This window comes from Lissotriton vulgaris, chromosome 9 (assembly GCF_964263255.1).
Source record: "Lissotriton vulgaris chromosome 9, aLisVul1.2, whole genome shotgun sequence".
Classification (NCBI taxonomy): Eukaryota; Metazoa; Chordata; class Amphibia; order Caudata; family Salamandridae; genus Lissotriton; species Lissotriton vulgaris.
Genome location: NC_141697.1, coordinates 434,713,211 through 434,731,804, shown reverse-complemented (window position 1 = coordinate 434,731,804; position 18,594 = coordinate 434,713,211). Strand labels below are relative to the sequence as shown.

Genomic DNA, 18,594 nt, shown 5'->3' with positions numbered 1-18,594 from the left:
GTATCTGATTTGCAATTTTATGGAGACGTGTAATAGCTTGATATACAGATGGTGCGTTTTGTGGTATGAAAACACAGCAACTTGACCCGATGACCTTACAGGCTCCACCTCTATCTGCCAAGATGACGTCAATAACAAGACGATTCTGAAGGACAACAACCCGCATGGCGGACTGCTCTTCTGTTAAGTTACCTAGGGCGGAGGCAGTTTCATTCACTACTGCTTCAAGTGTTCTAGTTAATCTGCGTATTAATTTACTATTCTGAACAGGTCCTAAGAAGAAAAAGAATCCTTTATTAAAATCGGTGTACTGTTCCCATGCCGTTTCTGTGTAGTCGACAAGTGGGATATCTCTTCTGGGTCTATTCTTTACTAGATTTGTATTTCTGTGGTAATCAGGAGGAGCTAGGAAAACAGGTGGCAGAAGGAATGCAATGTAACAGGTACCATCCCAATCTGGAGGTAGGCGTATGTATGCGGTATGACCACAAACAAAGTAAGAGTGACGAATAGCTTTAAAGGACGATTTTCCATGATCACTGAATTCGATCACAGTAGTGCATTTACTGTGACCCAAGTGTACTGAACCTTTCTTCCTGATACATAATTCACCGGTGACGGGTAATACTGACATAATGGGCAGAACTGGTGCAGCTTCGGCTTCAACGGTGAGAATCATAAGGCTAATTGTATAATTACCTAATCCATACACTTCATTTTCTAGATCAGTTCCTATTCTAGTGGGGAGTCCCTCCTTATCAGGGTAACAGACGTCGAGCAGGACCAAGTTCAGGTTTCCCCAAACCCAGCCCCCGTCGAAAACAGCAATATCAGGATCTAAGGAATTAATTATTTTAAACCATGCACCGCAGGAGCCATTGTGAGTGAACGGGTACGGAAAGAGGGGCAGAGCTCCCTTGTAATTCTGGTAGGGAGGGAGTCGGCCACATATCCAGCAGTCTGTAGCATTGTTAGTTTGATGGGAATGGTGTAGCATACTAATGAATGTGTTGTTGCGCAGCGCAAGTCTGTAGGAGAGTTCGTGTGGAGGTAACTCACTAAAAGTGTGTTCAGCAGAGACATTGTAAACAGATTGTTCACGCCTGAAAATAGGGTAGTAGATAGGTAGAAGGATGCTAGCAACAATAATTAAAATACTCAGAATAAACATGATTAATAGTGTCACTATACAGTGACTACGCAGTGATTTACAGTATGTACGTTTCTTGAATTCTCTCTCTCTATCTCGATCTAGGGGATACATGTCAGAAACTATTTAACCGATTCACCTAGGGGAGGACTTAAACAATTAAACTGTCTGACTTGCTAGATCGGAGTTTCGATCGGTACTCCTCTTGGGGAGTTTTTTCTCGTTCAGATACTGTAAAGTCTTTTGGCTCAACACAGTCTTTGGTGGGGGTGGACGAGTCTCGGTCTGGTTTCAGTTCATGGAATTTTTTCACATGACTCGTATGGACCCACCCCTTTCTCCCTTCGATCTTCACGGCGGTCCTTGTGGTGAGAAGCACGGTCTTCTGCGATTTCCAGCGGGGCTCCAGCGGGCTCTTCCTATCAAAGTTTCGCACCAATACTAGGTCCCCAGGACGGACATCATGTGGCTTTACATCAGTGTTGTCAGGGAAGGCTGCGGCAACCTGTGAACGACATGATTGGAGTGCAGACATCAAGGAGGCAAGGTAATCTGTCAGCATGTTACAATCAACATCAGTAATTCTTTTCGGAATGGGCGTCCCCCACATATTCGGTGGTCTGCCAAAAACCACTTCGTACGGGGATAGCCCTGATCTCGAATGGGCAACCATTCTCATATAGAATAGTGCCACTGGCAGGGCGACTATCCAGTCGACCCCTTTCTCTTTACATGTTTTAGCAAGGCGGATCTTTAGTGTCTGGTTATGCCTTTCTACCAGGCCTGCGGCTTCAGGATGTCGGACACAATGGAATTTCCACTGGTATCCTAGCAATAAAGAAACTTCTTTCATTAATGCGGATGAGAATGGCTGACCGTTATCTGAGTACACGACACGAGGCAAGCCGTACCGTGGGAAGAATTCACGAACCAACTGCCTGGCAGTGGTCGGAGCAGTGTAATCTGGGACTGGGTATGCTTCGGTCCAGCGGGACAGAGCACAAACAACTACGAGAACATATTTACATCCTCGACAACGGTCCATCTGGATATAATCCATCTGGAGGACTTCAAAAGGGTGATCGGGAGGATGAAATCCACCTTGCTCTACAGGGACGCTTTTACCTGGATTGAACTGACAACAGATCATGCAAGTACGCACTTTCTGTTTCGCTGCTGCTCGTAAGTGTTTATTGTTCCAAAGATTTTGTAAACTGTCTAACATCGCTTTCTCTCCTAGATGTGCTGGACTATGTGCTGTATTAATCATGATTTGAACCATAGAGTCAGGGAGAAACCATGTAGATTTTCCCTTCGTCATCCAACCTTGATCTGTCTGGATCCCTCCTAGTTCAATCCATTTCTTTATTTCTTCAGGGGTAGCATGTGTCTGAATATCGATAACATCTAGTGTGGGATCTCTGACTGTCATACAATGTGTCGGTCCGGTTGTCTTTGTCATGTCAGTTGTCTGAGTGCGAGTCAATGCTGTATGTTTTGCTGTCTGGTCTGCCAGGTCGTTACCCTGGGAAACAGAATCTGTGACTTTAGTATGTGCTTTACACTTCATGACGGATATTCCTGAAGGCAGATGTATTGCTTCTAGCAGTGCTTGAATGAGGGGACCATGTTGGATCTTGGCACCATGAGAGGTCAGAAAACCTCGTTCTTGCCATAACATGCCGAAGTCGTGTACAACTCCGAACGCATAACGGGAATCAGTGTATATGTTGACATTTCTGTTCTTGGCTAGTATACAGGCTCGGGTCAGAGCAATAAGCTCTGCCGCTTGAGCGGACAGTGTGTCAATACGATGTGTTTCTTTTACTTCGGTTTCAGTGGTCACAGCATATGCGGCCACTAATTCTCCTGTACTTGTTCGCATGCATGAACCATCCACATAAAGTGTCAGGTCTGGATTTGTCAATGGAACATCTGTTAAGTCTCGTCGGGGCTTTGTCACTGCATTAATGATCTCTATGCAATCATGCGGGGCTGGATCTGTCATAATTGTAGGTAACAGTGTTGCGGGGTTCAGAATGCTGCAGCGTCTGATTTCTATGTGTGGCTGGAATAGTGTTAATTCGTAACCTGTCAGTCGTGCTATAGTCAAGTGCTGAGTCTGGGTTCTGTTTAAAAGAACCTCTACAGAGTGTGGAACTTGTACTGTTAACTGATGGCCTAAAACAATGGAATCGCTCTGTCTTATTGCTAACGCTGTTGCTGCTACTGACTTTAAGCATGCAGGGAGTGCCTGGGCTACTGAGTCCAATGTACTAGAAAAATAAGCGCAAGGCTTATGTGAACCTGCTTGATCTTGAGTGAGGACAGACAATGCTGTACCATCACGTTCTGTAACAAAAAGTGTAAACGGTTTGCTGTAACATGGTGTCGCTAAAACTGGTGCTTCGCATAATGCTTTCTTTAATTCCTCAAAGGCTTGTGTATGTTCCTGAGTCCAAGGGAGGACAGTCGAAGTTGCTGCCTCCTGCGTCGTTAACTGGATGAGTGGTTTAGCTAGAAATGCATATTGAGGAATCCATTGTCTGCAGTACGAGGTGAGGCCTATGAAGGCCCGCACTTCCTTTTGTGTCTGGGGTCGTGGCATATTTACAATTAACTGAATGCGATCGGGAGTGAGCTGTCTCCCCACTTTGGACAGCAAGTGACCCAAGTACACAACTTGCTGAACACAGAATTGCAGCTTCGAAGGAGACACCTTGTGTCCCTTGTCTGCCAGAAAATGTAGAACTGTCAGTGATGCTTGTTCACATTCGGGCTCACTTCTTGCGGTGATCAGCAGATCATCGACGTATTGCAGTAAAGCGGTGTTAACTGGCATTTGAATACAATCTAGTTGTCTTTTCAGTGCTTGACTATAGATGCTGGGGCTTTCTGTGAATCCTTGAGGTGCGCGGGAAAATTTGAAACTTCGTCCATTTAAACTGAATCCGAAGAGATATTGGCTCTCCGGATCAATAGGTACACTGAAGAAAGCGTTCTTGAGATCAATTACAGTAAAGAACGTTGCTTCTGAATCAATAGCTGTCAATAGGGAAGAGATATCGGGGACCACAGGGTACTGTGGTACAATACATTTATTCAGTTCTCGAAGATCAATCACCAGCCGATATACTGGCGGTGCATTGGGGTCAGTACGTTTAAGAATTGGGATGATAGGTGAGTTACAGATATTGGAGTCAGTCTCTACGACCACTCCTTGGGCTATAAGCTCTTCAATGATTTCCAGTAAAGCCACTACAGCATCGGGTGGTAACTTGTATTGTCTGATTCGTGGTAGAACAACTCCTGTCTTGAGTGTAACACGGTATGGTGTGATATGCATACAACCTACATCAGTTGGGCCTTTTGCCCATAGGTGATCTGGTACATTTTTCAATCTGATATCGAATTCTCTCAACACATAGTGACCCTTGAAATCCCGTAGAAAGAGTCTAACTCCCTCCGGGGAACAGCAGATTATAGCTCCTAGAGCCTTCAATGTTTTAATTCCTAACAGATTTTCTGGACATGAGTTCGTAAGTAACAAATCTGTAACTCGTGATAATGGACCCACAGCCAAGGGTACTGGTTCCGATACTTCATTTACAATAGGCTGTCCTGAAAAACCAAGGGAAACATTCTGTGAGCCTGAGAGGGGTGCCCCTGGGACTTCATAATGGCTGATTGTGGTGCGGCTTGCCCCTGTGTCAATTAAAAACTTTCTGTCTTTTCCCAATACATGACTGTGTACATAAGGACCCTCTTGATCTACAGGAATTTCAATAAGAGGCAAGCCACCTTCCCTCTCTAGGCTGTTTCATGTATATCGGGGGTAATCTGGATATGCAGATTGGGCATACTGGTACATCTGTTGTGAAACTTGCTGAGTCGCGGCAATGGGCTGTGGTACTGCTACTGTCTGTGCTGTATGAGATGGGGCATGCATAGGCTGTGTATTCTGCATGGGCTGTACATTTTGTGAGGTCTGTTGCTGGACCTGATCTTGTCTAGGCGGATGCGGTCTCTCTTTAGTTTTTCCTGTTGCTATGTTATGTTTCAGGACGGGGCATTCATGTACGTAATGACCTGGCTGCTTGCAGTAATTGCACGTTCCTTTAACGGGAGCTGTAGTGTGACTTGTCTGGGTCCCACCCTTCCTATGACCGTCGGCTGGGACCGTCTGAGCTACTAACATTTTCATCTTTGTGTCTTTCATGCGCTTCTGTTCTTGATCCTGTTCTTCTCTAATTCTATTCTGATGGTATTGTAACATCTGTAACATCTGGGATGGCGTATTTGCCTGCCAAGTACTTTCAACTTTGTACACTCGATTTTTAACTAATGGTAGGGAGTTCTCGACTAATTTTGATACAAAAAGGTGTGGATATGACTCGCTACTTGGTTTTAGGCCACTATTAATAATGAAACATTTCTCGAATCTTGAATAGAAGTCACTAGTATCTTCATCATGTTTCTGTTTACAGGACGAGATGGCGTCCCAATCTTCCTTTCTAGTTGTCAATAATCTTGGCAGGACCTGTACTATTAAACCGGGTAATGCTTTAGTCTTGTCCCCAAGGCCTACCCCTGGGACACGTTTGCTTTCTTCGTCTTCTATTTCTGCCCATACAATCTTTTTCTCTCCCACCTCCCATTCCTTTTCCTTTAGTTTCTCGTAGATGCCCGTGGGCAACAGTACCTTTAACATTTTCATGATATCCTCATACGTGTAATCCCCCATCAGTAACATATCTTTAAGCTCTCTGTGGAAACCTGCAGGGTCTTTATCATGACACGGGACTAGTTTCTTCATTTCTAACAGTTCTAACTTAGTCAGTGGCGTGTGTACATATACACGTTTCAAGAGGTGATCTGCACCCATAACTGGGTGTACTTCTCGTAAGGGGTTCTGGCTTTCAATGCCACTCCCGCATTGCATGTGGTACATTTTCCTTTCTGGAGGCGGGGCTGGAACATATTCAGAGCTTACGAAAGTGTTATATTTATGTCGTTGTTCCAGAATTATTTGTATTAACTTGGTACTGAAACCTCTCCATCTATCCATGAGTAGTGCTTCTAATGTTTCGTGTAAGGGACCTGGATCGGAATGTTGGTTTCTGTATTTCGTGAGGAGGTGCTGAATCATGTATACACCTGCTAACTTCTGTTCGTCTGGGGAAAGGTTCAGAAACGTCTGTGCTACGGTGTCATCATTATATATGTCTGGATTTTCAGCCCATAATATGGCTGACCGGGCTAGTTCTTGTTCATCCATCGAATTGAGTACATGGTACCCCATTCTTTCTCGTAGTCTTTTATCAGTCTCCTGGAACTGATGTTCAGAAGAATTCGGGTTTGTTAAAGCAGAGAGAAAAACTCTCTTGCTTTCTGGACGGGTACCTTTCCTAAGGTAAGTTCCCTTACCTACATACGCTATAGTATCTGTAGTTTTTTCTGGTTCTTCAAGTTCTTCTTCCTCCTCGGAGGAAGCTTTTTCTTTTTGGTGTACTGTTATCACGGCTTTTCTAATTTTCTTGTACATACTGGCTATGCAAGTCCCCTTATCATGTTTTCCTTCAGCTATATTTTGACCCCACTTGTTCAGTGCCTCTAATTCACTTTGATCTGTTCCGGGCCTGTCTCGTTCTCTTATTAGGCAATTTATGAAAAATCGTAGTATCTGTGCTTGAACGTCAACTTTCTGTTTCTCCATGGCATCCTTGATACTGTCAGGGTCTTTCCCTGTCTGAACAAACTCATATATTCTATCTAGACGGTCCTTCATTCCTACATAGCATAGCAAGATATCAGTAGCAGATCTTAACCGTAGTGATGCCAATATCATTAGATCGTCTTTTCCGGGTACTGGATCATATCTGCAAACTGAAAGGTTTTCTTTTAATGCGTCATGGCGGGGTGACCTGAACGTGAGAGGACTCTGCATATCCCTGAGATTGAATCTGTGTGTTAATGGCGGGGTCCGAAGACCCGCGGTCGCACCTCCTGAAGCGGATGCTTGGGCATTATCTCCCTGTGGAGTCTGTATCTGAACTTGAATTTGTCGTTTAGTAGGATCAGGTAGACGTGGTTTCGGTAGGTCGATTTTGGGTGCGGGAAGTGGCGGGGCTGGCGGAACGGGGGAGGTCTGTCGTGGTACCGGCGGGACATGATCTGGGAGCGGGGTGCCACGCCCGTCCCTGTCAGTAGGCAAGGCACGAACAGGCAGATTGGTGTAAGCCGGTGCTACATCCTCTAGATAAGAATTTAGGAATATGTCTTTAGTAGTCTTATGCATTACTTTAGTTGGAACTAATGGCGGCGGTAAGTTTTTCGGTATTTCTGATAGGGCTTCAGGTGTACCCTCGGCCGCGAGATACATACCGTTTACGAGATTGTTTCGGGCACGGTCTATTTGTTCTGTTTTTACTCGGATCCCTTCAGTAACTAATTCGTTTTCTTGGGCTTTTTCTGATTCTTTAAGTCTGTCTTCTCTACGGAGTGCTTTCTCAGCACGCTTATGTGATTCCTTACGCCAAAATTCTATGGCGTCTTTCTGAGATTGTCTAGCTTTCTTTTTCCATAGCACTTCTTCTACCTTCATGATGCACTCGGCATCCCATGTTCCGGTAACAGGCCATCTGCGTCTTTCGTCTAGATGCTTGGTATAGTCGGCCCATAACTCTAGATACAATATGGCATCTATGCCATGTTTATGATACATAAAGTTACCTGGAGTGTCCCTAGGGGGAATAGGAATTTCTTCCTCTAGTATCCCTTTCCTAGTTCCTATCTGCTTTAACTTGTTGAAAAACGGCATCTTGTTTACTTATTACTGAATACTCAATCCTTACTACTTAATACTGGATACAGCTAGTTTATACAAGAAACACAATAATGCACATTAAAACGGTCACATTCATACCACGACATTAATCACATGAAAAGACATTTGAGACATAGATGACTACCCTCTATACTGGATGTACTGCTAAACAGTACAGATACACTGGTGTAACAGTGCAGGAATTCAGAAATTCAGAATACTAGACATACTGCTAAACAGTACAGATACACTGCCTAAAAACAGTGCAGACCGGACTTGTGTACCCAAACCCGTCTAGATACGTCCCAGCAATGGTACTCACCGGGAAGCACGGAAACAGAAGGCCTCGGAAAACTCGGCTGGACTGGACTCGACTCGGCTCGACTTCGGAAAACTTCGGAAAAACTTCGGAAAACTGGTGGGCCTCTTGACACCTCGGACCTTGCTTCTTTCGGCTAGGCTCTGGTCGGGATCCTCCGCACTCCTCACCGCCTCGTCTGGGCACTGATCGCAGTCTTCGTCACCTCCGTGGGTCAGAGGGAGATGCAGGAAATCCTGCCGGTACGCGTAGTTTCCATCTAACTGATGGCAGGGGGCAGAGCTTGCAACGCACCAACCGGCGCATGAGGTGGGGGAGGGGTCCCTGTTCGGGCTCCAAAATGACGTAAATATATAATTTACTCTCTTAATTTCTATGCAGGTAAGTACTTAATCAATAATAACTCAAATCGGAAAGAAAGAACCAGAGTCCGTGGTGTTAGAGTTCTTAGGGGTTTTATTCCTCAAAAAGGAATGGTCAGGACCATAATATCATGTTCTTCCCACCGCAGGGGTGGAAGAAGGGATAGAGCGCTACATTTTATTGACAGTACATAGCTTATATACTTAATTCATGTCATAGGAAACAGTATAGTAGGCGTAACAGCTGAGAGAAGACAAGATAACAGTATACACGTGGTACTAGTACGTAATCAGAAGGCGTGGACTAGGCGTGAACTAGAGGTGTGTGCTAGAAACGTCACAGATGGGTGTCACAAAAGGGTGGCACTAACAGAAATGTTGCAATGTCAGCAGAAATCGGAAGCTTGGATGCGCGCGCAGCTGCATGACGTGTGATAGACGTGAAACTGGAGGGGTGCAGGGGACTTGACATTTACACTGACGGAAAGAGACAGAAGTCTGGCATGTCAGATCAACTTGTACTTCTATCATATCTGATATCTGATGTTTAGGAACCATATTATCTGGACGGAAAGGTCTCTAGGGCAGAAGCCATTCTATACTAACTGTGCCTAAGTGTCTGCATGAGAAGCGTGGGGGCACGGGGCCTTCCATGGAAGCATGGTAACAGAAGCTATGAATTACTTGCACTGAGACAGGTCGGCCCTTTGGCTCTGCAGCTGGGGAGGATGTTTACTGAAGCTAGTAGGCAGGAATGCATTTTCGAGGAGCGGAACAGATAACTCGAAGGTTATAGTCAGTCTTGGCAGAAAGCAGGCTGAGCTGAGCGCGAGGGGCCGCGCTGGAAGTAAGTCAGAGTTCACGGGTACAGAGGCAGCCTGGGCTGAGGCTGTCAGAGTCAGAAGCCAGAAAAGAGGCTCGATGGCAGAAATTCAGGGCCTACTTTGCCAGAGCAGGAAAACATGTAAAGTACACTACAAAAAGACGGTGGCATAGCATACTTAGGAACGGACTATTTAATCCATTCAGGGTGGGTCTGAAAGAGGACAAGTTAACGTTGGACGCAAATGTATTTGCGTCTTCATAGCTGACACAGGAGGGAAGTTACATGCACTTTTAGCTGGTACATGGAGTCGGTGGGGTACGCGCTAGGGAACACAACTTGACCATAAAATTTATATTACCTCAGGTGGAACACAAACAGAGGCAGAAGTTACACAGTGATTTTTCCCATATGCCGTTAAATGAGAAGGGGATGTTGATGAATAAACACGTTACAAATCTGCCCCACTCCACACAAATATTCGACAAACACATTGTTTAAATACATAGGGTAACCTTGGGGAGATACTAAAAAAATACACTATTAGGTAGAATTGAGGCGCATGAACGATTCAGTGATCAATGCTTTTCACCCTACTCCTTCTAAGGATAAAGAGGTAAGGAGGACGGAAGGAAGGTTACTCAATAGGGGAGAAATTAAGACTGCAATTAACACTTTAGAAGCCAGTGGCATAATGAGAGAGCCTTGGGAACGAATGCATGGAAAATGACCACCCTTCCTCCTGCTTGGGCAATGCAAGAAATTAGTAAACAGCCTGAAGAAGGACCCTGGTGTCACTGCATCTGTGGTACTATTGACAGCGATGCACAAAAAAGTTCTTTCGACCAGGTGTGAATTACTTCAGACTAAGATGTGAAAGAGTGACAAAGAGAACAAGCATTGGCATAGCCAATAGGTCTCGCTTTTGGGACCTTACAAGTATTTAGTTATGCAGCACAATATCCTTGGTGCAATAACATTAACTGTTCCATGGCTAAACACTTATAAGGTCCCAAAGGCGAGACCTATTGGCTATGCCAATGCTTGTTCTTATTTTGGGCATTTTTAATCTTGGTTATGAAAGTTCTTATTAGCTGTTTTCTCAAGTGGTTAGTGAGTTTTTAAATTGTCTTTGTAAGCCTTTCTATCAGGTAGGTAGAATTTACGCTATTTCCGTTCCATTTTTCCTACAATTCCTTTTGCTAGCTCTGGGGTGATCACTGAACCAGGTTGCCGGAAGGGCGGACCTCTTGAAGGAACGGGTGGCAACCGGAACCGCAGCCTCGATATTGGTGCAAATCCAAGAGTCTATTTGGGGGGTGTTCGAATCTGGGGTACCAGACAGCTATGTGAGGGAGCAGCCTAGGGCGTCGGCTAACTTTGGGATGGATAATTTGTGGAACGCCCTATAATTGGAGGCCATTGGTGTAACCAGGCGCTTTACAAATGCTCATATTATTATTATTATTATTATTATTATTATTAATAATATTATTATTATTATTGGCTCAGCGATCGCCCTAGGGGCAGTGGCAGAGTAGGGGATATCCAATTTTAAAAGGAAGTGGACGGACCAAGTGATGGGAAGAGGAGGGCCGGCCGATAAGTCAAAATTATGAACAATTTGGTCGAGGATATGACCTTTCTTATGGGTAGCCGAAGAGGCAGATGTAAGCATTACCATTTTTGGCTTTCTGAGGAAAAAACTCTTTTCAATCAGGGAATGCCTTTATATGCAGTTGGACTTTCCCTGTAGAGCAGATCATCTTCCCTAGCTCCCATACGATATTGAAGCAAATACATATTTTCCATGTCACATCTATAACCGAAGCAAAAGAAGAAGAGCATTTTCTGGAACCTTTCCCCAAATGCCACTTTGTGTAGATAGCAGAAGATGGGCCTGGGCAATGCAAACTTCTTGTGATGGATGTCTTCAAGGAAAATGGCGTTTATGACTATCTTAACACAACAGTTGCAGGTGGCTGTCCCACCTGCACTAGATAACATTAGTCTATTTAATGAAATACTCATTAAGAAGACATTAGCCTACTTAAACCCTTTAGATACGTTTTTATATATGCATCCAATTTTCTGCCACAAACATGACTTTGGGTGTCTACATACAGCACAAATACAGGAAACATTACTTACCTGGTATGACCCCAAAATATGGGTGACCTCAAGGCAATTAAAAAGCACTTAGACACCACACTCATGACTCAAGTTAATTTTACCTATTCCTTATCACGGATATTCTCGAAGTGGAACCAAGAGCTTAGTCTGTAATTCGGGGAATCTGCATTTCAATTACTCGCTCACTCCTGAACAAAAGTGATGCAGTGAATAGCTTGGCATCTGACAGGTACTGATTAAAGGCCTCATTATCTGAGGTTTTAAATACATTTTCAGCTACATAGTTGCTTGGATATTACTGCAACTAAAGATTGCCTTTCGAGCCTATGTGAATCTTGACTATATCTGAAATAGATCCCTAAAATAGATTTGTGTTGTGCGCAATCCAGCTACACAGTTGCATTTTGGCTGTGGCTGAAGTGAACAGTGCTGGCAAGGGAGAAAACGGTCCGTTACAAAAGGTGGCAGAAGTCTTAATTTTGTGTTTTTGTAAAGCTATATTTTTGCTGCTGAACTGGAGAAATATAATTAGATATCTGAGCCCTTACAGAGCACAGTGTTCAACATTTTGTATGGCAGTTGAATTATAAAGTTCAAATCTTGAGACTAAGGCATTGTTAGTTATTGTGCTGGGGTATACTCTTTTAAGTGTGAACATGCTAGGCTTTTCTTGCATTTGAGTACATGAGGCCTGTAATGACCTAATAATTCTGCCAATCAACAGGGCATACTGACCCTATTCCCTCTTGGGACCCTAAAGGACACAACACTTCACAATACTCTCCCAAGAAAGTAATAATACTAATAATTACCTAGAATATATGGCTATTGCCGGGGAGCTCGCAAACAGCAACAAAAACGCAAGAACAGTACCAGTGGCGACAACAACACAAACAACGCATCCTGGGGTACGACAACGCAAACAAGGGGCCACTCGGTATAACAGAGCAACAAAGCCCACCCAGGTGGGACTGTATAATCAACACATACTCCTCCTAACAATGCCTCGGGTGGAATACTTATTATTTTTGGCTTCCCTGGGTAGGAGCAAGACGTCCCTCGTTCTACAATTACCTGCAGGAAGGGAAACTTACTGTCCTTCAGATGCTACAGCATTTGGGTCAGAAGGACCCTGACCTCCCATCCCAAGGAACACAGACCAATAATTATATACTCTGCGGTTTCTTTATTTCACAATGATAGAAGGACAAAAGAAAGAAACTACTACTATGTCATGATAGGCCTTCTTCAAACCAGTACCTAAGCAATTGCTAAATGCAATCAATACATACATATACAGAACTTATATGTAAATGAATGTATGGAACCTGAAAATAGGAGACGATAGTTAGATAAGAACAGTTAGAATGTAAGAGTTGGTGGAATACGTCACCAAGTTTCAACACATCCTGCTTCCACTTCGCCAGAGGGGAGTCCGTTTCTCCAGCCGAATCTGGATTCTCTGCTCCACCGTCACAGCTACACGTCTGCACTGTGATGAACTACCAGTGGTCGCGACCCGAACACCTACTTTAGTACAAGTGGAAACGTTGGTCGAAGCTTCTAGCAAGCCTCGCCCCCTTTTCTCATTAGATTCCATACCACTCCGCGCCAAGGCCACAGCATCAGCTAGCTAGGCATTTGTTATGACTCCGGGCAGAGTGAGCACATTCCTCCAACAAGAACCAGTTCCTACCAGCATACGAAGTGCAGAAAACAAGTGAGAAGCAAAACATGACTCCTCACCCAGAAAAGCTCAGAAGATGGCGACTGCTTAGAAAATTGATGTCGCTTAAGCATAGGCCACTACTCCCGCAAAGAGCTCGAATTAGTATGCAAGATGGCATTAGCGTATGCCAAAGCCAATAGGTAAGCCCTGCCTTTAAGCAAAATACAGTTGGACACAGAAAAGGCATCATCGAGTCTTACTTGGCGGCTAATTCATATTATGTAGGCCTACACAGCACTATATTAGAACAAAATATACTGAGATGGTAGTGGGCAATGGTCATAATCGAGCCGTTTCCATAAAAATGGCTCAATCACTACAGGCCTCACACCACATTCAGACTTCCACTGGGAAGGTAGCAAATTGGCCATGTGGTTGTGGCGTTCTCTTATGCTTTCTTTGTAAGCAGACTTCCTGAGTCTGTAACTTGAAAAAAGTGACAGAAAAGGGCAAGCCTGTAGCCTAAATCTTAGTTTGAAAGTATGAATTTATTCAAATGAGCAATGTATGTGCAAAAGTTTCTGGTTATGTTGTGTTTGCGTGGAATTTAGTGAATATAGATGAAATGCATAATATTTCTATTTGCTTTAGGAACTCTCTCCCATGTTGAATCTATTCCCTGAGCAAGTAAAAACAAATGACTGTTTTTTTCTTCCTTTCAGCTGAATCGTATCAATGGAACACCATCACCTCAGTCTACGCTAAGTACATCCGGTAGAGTGGCAGCTGTAGGACCTTACATACAAGTTCCTAGTCCAGGCACCTATGCTGTGCCAGGGGATCCAGTGAAACCCCAGTCTCTTACTATCGCCGCAAATACGATCACTGGGAGAGCTAAACCTGGTAAGGAGCTTAGAAAAAAACATATTTTTAAGTTATTGTTTCTTTTTTGACCGAAAGAATTATTAAAATTGGAGCCCACAAATAAATTCAACTTGCATGTTTTCAAACGGGTTTTAAAAATGTTGGCGTTCATCATAAAAAGCAAGTAATTTTTGTCTTGACTATCCATTTGACGATTGGCCATGATGCTCTATTCAGTCATTGTCCTGTCCAAGTTGCCTTCTTTTCTTTATTTTTTGTGTTGAATTGGTAGCAGTCCGACATTTTGAAATGGTCCCAGTTGTACAATTACAATTTTATGACAGATTCATCACTTTACTCTAAGATTTAATATTATTCTTAGATGAGCTGATGGGTTTTATATTGAGCTTAAACCCTGGCTCATCCTTGTGCTTTAAAACCCAGATGGTCACCCACTCCATCGGAGCAGTCGTGTCCGAAACTTACAAACATTTGGAATTCCCCCGAGCGAGCCCGACCAATCCTCCATAGGAGTATACTGCAGCCAAGTGATGGGGTCGGGATTGGTGTTTTTCCTACTTACATCAAATGATATATTTTCAAAACACATTCTTCCAATGAAATTGGCTATAAAAATTTCTTTAATATGCAGTTAAGAATGGGCTTTCATGAAATTTACTAAATGAAGTCTGCCCAAAAATTATTTGAAAAGATTTTAGAGCTCAATTTCCGAGTGAAATTGGCTTATACCCCAATGTCAAACGTGTGCAGTATGTCTGGGCCTCTTGCCACTTTCCAAAAGACCTCACTTTTCACTTCAAATTCCACTCTTTGCCTTTCCCACCATTTTAATCCTTTCAGGACAGTTGTCTGACATCTTATATGCTGAATTTCTACTTATGTGCAAAGGATGGGAATATGACAATATTAACTCTCACAATCTCATATCTTGCATTGAAACAACTATCCATCAAATTAGACGCATTTTACAGGCTCAGAAAAGACGTGCATTACATTAATCTTGTGCGCTGAGCCTTCATACAGCAGTTAGTGTAAAGTAGTCATCGGGGATGGAAATGGCGATTGAAATAGAATTTAATGCCACCACATAAAACTAAAATAACAGACACATTAGCAATAAAGTAGCTTATGTGCCACCCAGGGCTCAGAGAGAGTACTAGTGGTTTGAGCCCTTTGCAAAAAAAACCCCTGTAATTTATGTTAATAAAAAACTGTTATGAATTACTAGTAACTCGGATATTATGTTGAATTATTATGTAAATCTTTAGTATTTCTGTTTTATGAAAATAAAGCTTGTTGTTCCCTTATTTCTGTTTTAAAAATATATATTTAATTAGATTTTTCAGTCAGGTAACTAATGCTGCTCAACATCACACCCATAACAGTAACACAGTTGGGGTGAATATACGTTATTTCACATTTACTGACATATTATTATGCACATAAATATTTTTTCAGTTAAGAATTTTCCAATCTTACATCATTGATGATGGTCACACAGCACAAATCATCAAGGCTGTATCGGCGAGGAGGTAGACACATTTTCTCTCTCGTCCAATCCATAATATTTAATCCAAGGACCCCATACCTTATAACATCACCTTTCCAGCTGCCATATACAGGTCCGTTTCTTTTTTCTATTCCCTTAACCTCTTGGCTGCTAGGCGTATTCCCCCTCCTGTGCTGGGATTTACCATTTTGCTGTTTGCATGACGAGCTCAGCTCGTCATCAGCACATGACACCCGTGGGTGATGACGAGCTGAGCTCGTCATCCGCATCGAAAGGGTTAAGGTTGGTGTTTCTGATGCCACCCAGTATTTGGCAACATCTCTTTTGGCCACAACTAGGCCCTGGTTGCTGAATAAAGGTTTGGTGAGTGGGAGGTCTACCTCCGTGGGTATGCCCAGTAGGACACATCTCTATTCTATTGAGACACCCCCCTCCCCCAATCCCATGCTTAATTCTCCCACTCCAGTAAGGTTGTATGTTTGGACAACCCCAATTTGTGTATAGGAATGTACCTCTGTCAGTCGTACATCTCAGCCAGTGGGGTGATTCTGCTCATCCAAATTTATGTAAGTGGACACAATCATAGTAAACCCTATGGAGGATTTTAAATCGGATCAGTCTTAGCCGCAATTCAATTGCCACCTCTCTAGGGTGCATGAGGGCCACCTTCCACTCCATATCATCTTGTTTGCCCACCTCGCTGTCCCATCTTTTTCTCAGTTGTTTAAGGAGTTGGGTATATTATCATTAATTGTTTTATACATCCATGAGCTTGCTTTTGTCTCCATTTTCTCCTGTAGCAACCTCCCCCCCAACCCCTCTATTGGCGCATACTCGGAGATGTCTGTAGTGTCCAACCTCTCCACTATCCAAACATATCTAAGCTGGATAGGTTTCAAATATTGCATGGCATTTGATTGGCATTCGCCTTGAAAGGAACTAAAGGGAGCGAGCCCCCCATTCTCCAAGAGATTGCCCATCTTGGAGATTCCGATAAGATCCCATGCTCCAAAACGTGATAGTTTTCACATTTCTTTCAACCTCTACCTATGCCAGAATGCAGGGTTGTATGTATTTTCATAGAAAAACGATTTCATGGAATACCGTTACTGAGAAACCACTTCATCTGAACTGAAATTTTCAGCCTGGAAGACATTTACCTCTTTGTAGAAACGATTTCATAGAACATCTTTTTGGTCAAAAGTATTAAGGTTTTAAAACCACATTCTGGTTGAAAAGCATTCTTACATACCAGTGCTATATGGTATTAGGAAGGGACGCTCTAAACACATCTCTTCCTAATACCGAATCGTAAAAGCAAAGTGCGATTTGGTTACAAGTTCCTGAGTCACATTTGTCTTTTGTACATGGCAAAAAGCATTCTACCGGTCGCAAGCGACCACTGGTACAATGCTTGTACATCTGGCCCATAGGGTGTCAGGGTTTAGGCCTGATGTGCACCAGCACCTTTTGAATGTCCCCGTTGCTATGATATAACATATGTTCGAGGCATATGAGCTGCAGATCGTACACTTAGCAATAGATCGCCACCTGGTGTTGGGCTCGGAGGATTGCAGGTTGTTGTCTTCTTGGAAGAAGTCTTTGTAGTCACGAGATAGGTGACTCCTTCCTTGGACAATACTGCGCATGGTCATAGACTCCATCCTCAGATTGTTTTTTCCGCCACTGGGTTCGGATGAAAGTTTTCTGCTCCGGCTAGAAAATACTTTTTTAACAACTTCGAAGCGTGAAATTTTATATAAACATTTTCGACATCGAATAGACTTTTCGACATCACCAGCTACATTCCGGTGCATCGACGCGGGCCGTTGGGCCTATCGGCGCCGTAGGGCCTACGCCTCACGGACAGAACTCCATTCAAGAGATGCCCGGTATGACGAGCAAAATTCCCTCATAGCGACCATCACGAGATCTGCAACCTCTGTCTATCGCCGGAACACGACGAGTCGACCTGCACAGCCTGTGCCTCCTTCCGATCGAAGGCCATTCGGGATCGGAGGACCCGTCGACACAAGATGAGGAGATCAGCGCCAGCACCGGAGGCCATCTTTGAGGAGGAGATCGTCGGAGAGGATGTCTCCGGGGACGAGGATCCACTCGAAGATATCTCCGAGGACGAGGCTCCACTCGTCGCCGAGGAAGACTCGCCTGATCTCCAGATCATATCGGGGCAGAGGACTCAGACGACTCGATTCCATCTCGGCAGCCCGTGAGTAGTCCTGCCCCTTGCACAACATATACTACCCAAGCCAAGGCAGCGGTCGGCACTCCGCCCATGGGGCCCAGTCGAGACCGAAATCTACCCCCAGACGCCCGCCTTCGGGCTCGGCTCAGAGGAAAAAGACTACGCCTTCCGGTGCCTCGGCACCGAAGAAACCAAATGTGTAATGTAAAGGTACTTGTATAGCGCACAACTACCCGGAGGCCCCTCGGCACTTGTACGAATACCGCTGAGGAACCCTTCCTGGCTTTTCCCCGTGAAGTGCCCACTCCTGGGCACCCCCAAGGTGAAGCCAGGCATCCTAGCGTTGTTGGGGCCGTTGTGGAGATTAAGCAAGCTATTTCCCAGAGTTGCAGAGTGGGACTCCTGATTAGAATAGGCACCGAGGCGAGAATGATCAGGTCTGAGGAAATTGAGCCCAAGACCCGCCGAGGCGGGAATTGAACCCTGGTCCCGGGCCAGACTTCTGCATCAGGGTCTGGTGCTCTAACCATTGAGCCACAATTCCACCTCCTCCATTGGCACCGAAACAACCTTCGACACCAAAGGACTCTTCGGCACCGAAGCCAAAATGCACTTCGGTGCCCAAAGACAAAGACCCTTCGGCACCCAAACCAAAAGACACATTAGTGCCGAAGCCAAAAACTTACCGGATCCGAAAGATTCGACTCCGAA

General features: G+C 44.2%; 1 protein-coding gene across 4 annotated transcripts in view; it reads left to right on the top strand.

Annotated features, from left to right (window-relative positions):
• Positions 1-18,594, top strand: part of PPP1R13B (protein phosphatase 1 regulatory subunit 13B) — a 427,185-nt gene that overhangs the window by 267,425 nt on the left and 141,166 nt on the right. For all 4 annotated transcript variants that reach the window (XM_086937879.1, XM_086937878.1, XM_086937880.1 and 1 more), the window contains one exon: positions 14,005-14,185. In XM_086937879.1, coding sequence (XP_086794005.1) covers positions 14,005-14,185 — 181 coding nt within the window. The remainder of the gene's footprint in view (positions 1-14,004; positions 14,186-18,594) is intronic.